This window comes from Amblyomma americanum, chromosome 1 (assembly GCF_052857255.1).
Source record: "Amblyomma americanum isolate KBUSLIRL-KWMA chromosome 1, ASM5285725v1, whole genome shotgun sequence".
Taxonomy (NCBI): domain Eukaryota; kingdom Metazoa; phylum Arthropoda; class Arachnida; order Ixodida; family Ixodidae; genus Amblyomma; species Amblyomma americanum.
Genome location: NC_135497.1, coordinates 318,946,362 through 318,955,076, shown reverse-complemented (window position 1 = coordinate 318,955,076; position 8,715 = coordinate 318,946,362). Strand labels below are relative to the sequence as shown.

The window sequence follows — 8,715 nt, the reverse complement described above, 5'->3', positions numbered from 1 at the left end:
TCGTCCTGCGTCCTCCCAAGCGCCCTTTGCCGTACATGGCACCATGGCTCTGCATTAATAATTGGCACACGGGCAGCATCACGGAACCTGAAGTGTGTTTTGCTTTAAGCGGCTGAGCGGTAAGCTCTGTGCATGCCAGTGCCCAGAAAAAGATTACAACTATTGCTGTGCGGGCTAACGGCTCTCCTGACAGGCAATTGCGCGTCACTCACGAAACTGCCGCCTCACAGGCGCGAGATCATTTTCCTGTATGGAACTTCCACCCGTCACTTCGGCGGTCTTCGCACCTATGCTGATTCTTTCGGGTTAGGTTTGGCTGCGTTTTCGTGACAACATGCAACCTCACTGACGATGAGTAGCTCACTGGATGGGAAAATCCGACTCGCGCTCAGAAGCTGTTTCCTCCTTGCTTCCGCGTCACAATCTGTATATAAGCTGGTTAGCACGGCCAGCTTGAACACAGTTTCTGCCTCTGGCATCAGACAAGAACGGTAAGGCGTTTGAGATGCTTCAGAATTTGTTCGTTATCTCCGTATATCGCGTTAACAGATAGCAAGATATTTCCTATGTTAGGGTCATGGAACGCATTTAGATATGGAGCGCAGTGAGATGGTATTATAAAATTCTAAACTAGCTTGACGTAATTGCAGTGAGAGAAACCATCCTTAGGTTTATGCTGGCATGCAGGCAGAAATCATTTCATTATTTTGGTTTTTTGTTATTTGTCGCAGAGCGACAATTAGGCGTGCTATGCGGTGCCGGCAATCATTTCGGTTCCACTGTTGTACGAAAAAAATATGGGAATTGTTCGTCCAGATTTCTTGTTCATCCTTTTTCTACTAGGAAGAATTTTTAGGAGAAGTTCGTCGCCTGTGAGGAAGCTCACACTTTCTTAAATTAATTTTCACTACCGGCTTTAAAAATTGATGAAAGAGCGCTGCAGTTTATCCCTAAACTATCGAGCGAATGCCGTTAGCCATGTTGAAGCTCTTAAGAACAAGACAATTAGCATTGCTTATATTTCAAAGACTGCTTTAACGCTTCCAACGAACCTGTGCACAAACACTCGTTACGAGAACGCTGGCGGCGGCCTGTCTGATGGCGGCTGATGGCGGCTGATGGTGGCCTGGCAGCCCACCAAGAAAATCTCAGCAGGGAGGACGCTGAAGCAGAATGTCTGGCCGTGAATGGCGTGTACAGCCGGCTGCCGTCGTAGTAAAAAAAAAATAGCCGTAAAGCAATTTCGCGACACCCGAAATTCGAGTACTTTGTCTTGAATCAGGGCCTGTTACTTGCCGATAAAAATAACTTTTGCAGGATAGAATATGTTGGTGGCTTGTTAAATTGACGTGCCTCATTCAACATGCTGGCAGAAAATATCTGCTTTAGAGCCCATTACGTCGAATGGCTAAGGCATAAAACTCTCACCTCTAAATCCCTTAAGACCACACTCTGCCCTGCAACAGTATTACTCTATTATGAAAGGAACACGAAACACAGAACTCTCTCTTTCAGAGATGAAAAAAAAGACCTGCCGTGCTTCCGACCTCAAGCCAAGGCAGCACTTGAACGATATTCTTGCTGATGTGACACAAAAAATCACCCCAGAATATTTCAGTGAGAAAATTAGAAGATTAATTTTCCGTTTATGTGTCCGCGCTTCTTTTACTTCATTGACTTCGCCACAGCCAACAGAAATACGTTCACATGGGCTTTCATAAAAATATACTCTCAGTACAGCAGTACAGCTTGACTACTTCGTACAAGCTAGAAAACGTTTGCAATTCCCCGCAACTCCTGCGTCTGAAAGGTCTGCGGGTTTGTGTGGAGTCTATGCACGACCAAATGTACGATACTTTTTCGAAGTCCATCGACATCACTTTTGTGGCAGTATTTTGTTTACATGTCTTAAAACAAAAAAAAAACTAGAAAGATATTCACTATGCTGTGATTTTTTTATTTTTAAAGAACAGGAGATTGTTTCTTGATTAGTATATCACAACAGAAATGAGTTCCGTTTTAAAATCTTTCCTTAGCGTGCCCTGATCCCTGTGGCGTGTTTCATCACTTGCACATTGAAATATTCTGGCTTGTGCTGCACTGGCGCGGCGCATATTTAACACCGAATCTAAGGGTGTACAAAGACGCTTGCAAATTGTGAAGCGAATCTCAATCTATGTACAGCGGCCCGCAGAAGTTTCCAGCACACAGAAACAACACTATAAACCAACTCCCTCGCTTCCTTGATGGCCAGATTGTCACGTGCAGACTGCATAAACTACAACACATACGCTTTGCTGCGCAGCCAGGAAAATGACACTTTTCACGCCTCCTGTGTTATGAAGATTAGTGAGCTATTGAATGAAACTTTCTAAGAGTAAAAAGTGACGTAAATACTTTCATGCATCCATAGTGCCGTACGTCAGTCCACTCACGCCAACGACATTCAAGCTAAAATGAAGGTCCTGGCCATCGCCCTCATCTTTGTTCTGGTTGCTGGTAAGTCGGTCCGTATTAATAGGAATACTGGTGCATATTAGTAGGCGTTTCGGTTTGGTTTAGTTTTAGGGGGTTGAACGTCCCAAAGCGACTCATGCTATGAGGGACGCGGTAGTGAAGGGCTCCGGAAATTTATACCACCTGGGGTTCTTTAACGTGCACTGACATCGCACAGCACAAGGGCCTCTAGAATTTCGCCGACATCGAAATTCGACCGCCGCGGCCGGGATCGAACCCTTGTCTTTCGGGCCAGCAGCCGAGCGCCATAACCACTCAGCCAGCGTGGCGGCTGAGTAGTAGGCGTTTCGTTGACTTCTGGCTCCTTGTGCCGCTACAGTAAAAAAATGGGAAACATCTTTCTAGACAATCATCCCGCTTTATTTCAATAAATGCTGTAACTTTTTAGCCCTTACCTTATATCGAGGCACATTCACAAATGTGAATGCGTGGTTATTAATGCAAGGCAACAATATCAGTATATCTTGGGGTAATGTATGTAGAAAATTGGGATTACGTAATTTAGAAAAAGTACTGAAAAAATTCATATTTTTTTCAATTCCATTGAAAGTTGAACGCATATCTTCCCATTATACAATCAGCCTTATCAAAACCAACATGTCACACTATTCCTCATTTTGGGAAGTTGCAATGCAGTTACAAGCTCGAAAATGAGCTTCTTCGAAGAGAAAACTTTGGCTGTATGTTGTTCCCGACGGCGGTTACAGAAGCGCTTTGAATTTTTTAACCTGCACGCAGGACTCGTCACCACTGTGGTTGCCCAGGATGACGAGGGGACAGTTGCGCATGTTCGAGTCCGTGAGTATACTTTCAGGACTGGTTTGTGTTTGTAAAAAAAGTGTATTTTTCTTTTTTCTTGGCTTTGAAATCATTTCAGAGCGCGCTCATTGCGACTGCTGCTGCTTAGCCAGCGAAATCAGCGCATGAAGAACCAAGCTCCCTTAATTTTTTTTTCTAGGTCGAGGCTTCGGCTGCCCGTTCAACCAGGGCGCTTGCCATCGCCACTGCCGTAGCATCGGCCGCCGAGGAGGCTACTGCGCGGGGGCCTTCAAGCAAACATGCACTTGCTACCGCAGATAGATAAAGGGCGACAGTATTTTCAACCTCAGAAAGCGGTCGTGCTCTCTCTGAAAAAAAAATCGAAAGTTCCTACAAAAGTTTTTCAGCAAGCGTTCAAACAGGCTGTCGGGAATGGAAGCCTCCCGGCGACGACCTTAAAACTGGCATTTCTGCTTCAGTCACTCCGCGCGTATATAGAACAGCGTGTGGTTTGTTGATGTATTTTATTGTGGTGTAATAAATAATGAAGAGATATCGTTCCCTCGCGTGTAATTGCTTTCGGCTCAGGATTTCACTCGACGAGCCGAGTCGGGCCTCCTCTTGATAGTCTTAAAAGGCTGTACTTCGCCTGACAAAGCGTATGCTCAAAGTCTAGAATATTCTACTGGCCTGTTGGCTGGTTGACGTTACGATTTTGGTTCATTTCACACGTTTTTTAGTCATGTATAGTTTCAGCAAAGTCTGAGAGACTGCAGACACCAGACCTGGTGTTTGCAATTGAAAAAAAAATGCTGCCGTCTCGCCCATTCTTGGCCTCAACAGGCAACCAGAGCAGGATAGAAACTCAGAACTCGCATGAGAACTGCATTGACTGAGATCAGCTTGCTTTAAAAAAATGTGCGTAATAACCTGCACGGCAGAATCGAAGGGTGCGCATGTATTCGAAACAAATGAATACCGATATGAATACCCACATATTCAATGCGGCGAACGATTCAAATGGTTCATGTTCAAAGTTTTTCGAAACGAATCGAGGATGGTAGCAAGTCTTCGCGTACATGTGGATGAACTGAAGTGCCTGAAGTTCGGTTAAGGCACGCCGCAGAGTTTTTCTACTCTTTCAAAAACAGGGCACGCTGCGAAGGTGGACCTCACTTCGCGCAATGATGTGTTCGCCGCCGTGACGCGGTTCTGTTACGTGGCGGCGCTCATACTGCTCGTACATGACCCCGATGTTCGGGGCACGCTAAGGGCCTTTAGGGAACTGCGCGTTGATGTTCCAACGTGAAGGCCGTGGCTCATACGCATCTCTCGCACCTCTCATCTGGTGCGGTTTGGAACTAGTTCATTTGCTGTCGTCATGAATACAGCGAGACGTAATTTTATTGTACCGCTGCAATATGACGGACTTAAAGTTAAAATATTGACTGTTTTCCGTAGCCCTTAGCGAAGATCAGTGTGCGTCTTTTTGCAACTTAGCTACAGCTCTAACTCTATAAGTTATAGCGCCCTACCACAGCAAAACCTCCTGCACTTCACTGTTTCGCTCAATTAATCGTTTAGTGCGAGTCTTCGCCGCTGATGCAATTATCCTCAGAAATGTTTGATTTGTATTAAATTCGGTACTACTACCATACGCTTCGTGTTCGATTGTTATGCTCAGAAATTGTGGGCAAGCGCCTGGTTCAACAAGAAGTTGTATATGAAAGCAATTTTTTCGCGTATCTTAAGACGGCATCATAAGAATCAATATATTCGCAGATCCCTCCTCGGGACGGCTGTAGATTCTGCTATTTATTCACATGAACGCGTCTTATTGGCGTTGTATGGCAGTCTCAGCTAGTTGGTGCGAATGCTGCACAAAATTTAAAAGCAGGAATTAGCTGCGCATCGGAGGATTACACCATACCCATCAATATGTTGATAATCATGTCTTGCGAAATTTCACATCTGACTCCCAATTATTCTCAGAAACACGCCATATTGGTTTTTTATGGCTGTATTTACTAATCTGCGTGTGGAAAGAAAAAACTTTAAACGCAAGATTTTGCTACGCATCACAGGGTTATACCATTCTCTCCAATATTCATAACCATATCTTACAATATTTATCAGTTGCCTCACAATAAAAGTGATGTCCAACGAAGGCAAACTTGGTTTCAAATCGCACTGTTCGTATATGATTCGGTTAAAGAAGATGCTATTCGCACTACTCTGTAGAATTGGGATAATGAAATCTGCCTGCTTTGAGATTCTATCACTAAAAATATCGCCCTCCCAACTCGACAATTCCTTCCGTTAAAGGAGGTTTTATTGGTCTTCACTTGCTTGCTATAACGCATTTGGCACCTTATAATCAACACGGATGCTCTGCCATTAAAGCCTTCCATTCATTTCTCTTTCAAGTTACTTTTTACTCATAATACCACATGGTTCATCGTAAGACATGCTGTGATGAAGATATAACAATTCGGCTTATTTTTAAGTTATTTGTTTCATTCTGATTCACAGAAAAAGGAGCAAAGGCAAAACGCAAGAAGCCTGACAAAGGCCCCTGCTTCGTATGCAGTCAGCAGACAGGCATCAGAAACATACAATTTGTTCCCTTTTTAGGGGGCAAAAGGAAGAAAACAAGCAACACTTAAAAGCCATAAATGCTAGCAGAAAACAAGAAAAATAAATCAAATAAATCTAATGTTTTCTTGCAATATTACATTCTTGAGGAACTCTTTAGAAATTGGCTTGATGAAATCAAGTAGTTTTTCAGTACGATTTAGTAAAGACGGTATTTGGAACGGTACATTTTGCCTACCGTAGTTTGTCCTGACTATAGGGATTTTTCTGCTATGTGTGCGGAAGTAGTACTCTGCAGTAGGGATTGCTGCCCTGCAAAAGTTCTGGTTCTGAACATGTCGCAAGAGCCTATAGCAGTATAACTGGTTAGCCTTTATCAGGGAATACTTTCTGAATAATGGATCTGCCGGTAAATATTGTGGTTGCCCGTGGTAGTTTTCAAACATGCGCAGGACTCGTTTCTGTAGAGTAATCAGCTTGTGAAAATTGTCCTGCGTGGTTTTTTCCTAGATTAGCGAGCTGTAAGACATTCTGGAGTAGAGAAGCGTATAATATAAGATTCTAAGCCATTGTGGTACCAATGGGATAAGTTTAAAAAGACAACCTACTGCCTTACTTAACTCGGCCGCCAGTTTCGACACGTGAACATTCCATGACAAGGTGTCCTGAAACCACACACCCAAAAACTTGTGTGTTGTGTTTGTGTTCGCATATCAGTGCAGCAGTATTTGCGTAGCAGTTCTACGGCACCATAGCAGGAAAACCTAACACTTTTCGGCTCACCACAACAGCTCGCTTAGGTGCAGACGCGTGCATTTTCTCCGGAAAGGAGGGGGTCGTGGGGTGGGAAGAGGCATGCTACGCACTCCTGCTCGGTATGCATAAAAAACGCCTTAATCATTCGGATTATGATCACGGTAGTGTTAATATTCCGTTCCTGTTGGATTCCTGCCTAGCCACCACTCATTTAACACATTCCATTTCACCAAGCAGAAATTTAGCGATTAAAATAAAGTAGGCACAAATCCATGCCGAGAAACAAGAACTAAGGCGTTGGAATCGCTGCCGAAAATCTTTAGTTAGTCTGTAAAAGAACAAATTTCAACAGCATGCACCTATAGTGCGGTGACTTGACGCACTAAATATCCGCCCTCAGTTCAACAAGTAGGCTAACAGGCAAACAAAGAGAGCCATTGAGTCCCCACGGCAGCTCCATGCAAGCGATAGCATCAACTGGACATATATGAGCAGCAAAAGTACTCTCCTTGTGCTGCTTTCAATAATACTTTACGGAAAGAAATCACATGTACCTGTGCGGAAGGCGCCATTTTTAAGAGTGAATGTGGTCATCAGAACAGCACATGAGCCCGGTCTCCTGTCACCTCAAAGTGACGATTTACTCAGTGGCCCAAAGGAAGCCTACACTGTTACTGCTAGGAGCACCCGCGTTTTGAGCGAAGCTCAGTTTAGCTCACTCTAATATTCGCTTATAATTTACATTTCATCTTATTGCAATTGCATATTGGGGTTAAATGGGGCTGCCACACCAAATATTAGCGGAAACAAGCGGTACGAGAAAGAAATCACATGTACCTGTGCGGAAGGCGCCATTTTTAAGAGTGAATGTGGTCATCAGAACAGCACATGAGCCCGGTCTCCTGTCACTTCAAAGTGACGATTTACTCAGTGGCCCAAAGGAAGCCTACACTGTTATTGCTAGGAGCACCCGCGTTTTGAGCGAAGCTCAGTCTTAAGCGCACTCTAATATTCGCTTATAATTTACATTTCATCTTATTGTAATTGCATATTGGGGTTAAATGGGGCTGCCACACCAAATATTAGCGGCAACAAGCGGTACGAGAAAGTCGCGGAATTAAAACAGAAAACACAGCGCAACCGAACGACTGGAAAGAAGTCGACAACAAAATGCACTGACAAGAATCTAATTGTTGTAATCGGGGTTTCATGTTCTTCATACCTTCTCCTCTTATTTCCCTATATAGTTTCAACTGGCCGAATAAGGTATCAATATACAACCAGCGGGTTGGGTCGTCAACTTCTCTCCAGTCTTGTGGTAGCGCTGTGCTTTGTATTCTTCAAAAGGTCCACCAGCTTACCCAAATTTCCCTCTTAACGTAACAAAGGCAATATAATACATTCTCTTACTCTGGCGTGAGAAGCTCATGAACGAAAGTTCGCCTGCTCACGTCTTCGAGGGCAGTACATCAAGTGCAAGCTCTAGTTGTGAGCTTTTCATTGACCAATGATGCGATCTTTGTTTTTGAGCTCATCACAGACGTCGCGCTGCATCTATAGGCATTTGCATTTCCCGTTAAAATTATTTGCGCTTTTATCGCATCATTGCTGCTAATATTTGCAGCACAAAGTTTCTATAAGAAAGTAAACATCACGACGCTAGATATTTTTTTGCGCGTGTATGTGTTCTGCTTCTTATTGCCGGACGACCTCTCGAGGATAAAACAGCTATTTCCTGTCTAAATGGTAATTGGATTCATTCCCAGGCGCCTTCTTTTTTTAGGTTTTTATTTTTTATTGAGCGCCGGAACTAAATTTTTTCCACAAACTCTACTGCAATGAGGATAATTCTTGAAATTGCAGTCCTCCGGTGTCTTTCTTCTGCATTCTCACTTAGCAGAGAAAGGTGACGAGGGATGCTTCATTGAAATAAACTCTCAAGATGTGGAGTATCTCTTGGGCAAGCGACGAAAATCACCTGCGGCCGTCGAAGCTAACGTCATTGGTAAGTCATTACTGTCGTATACTGGCAAAGTGAAATAATTTCGAAACGGCAAAGCTACTCCTAAAAGCAGAATAGATGGCGGC

The 8,715-nt window shown here is 43.8% G+C and overlaps 1 protein-coding gene across 1 annotated transcript; it reads left to right on the top strand.

Moving 5' to 3' along the window:
- The first annotated feature begins 463 nt into the window (after positions 1 to 463).
- LOC144115390 (4 kDa defensin) lies at positions 464 to 3,780 on the top strand. The gene is made up of 4 exons (XM_077649763.1): positions 464 to 491; positions 2,414 to 2,499; positions 3,256 to 3,315; positions 3,476 to 3,780. Exons 2-4 carry the CDS (start codon positions 2,457 to 2,459, stop codon positions 3,595 to 3,597), a joined length of 225 nt encoding a protein of 74 aa, XP_077505889.1. The 5' UTR covers positions 464 to 491; positions 2,414 to 2,456; the 3' UTR covers positions 3,598 to 3,780.
- The last annotated feature ends 4,935 nt before the right edge of the window (positions 3,781 to 8,715 follow it).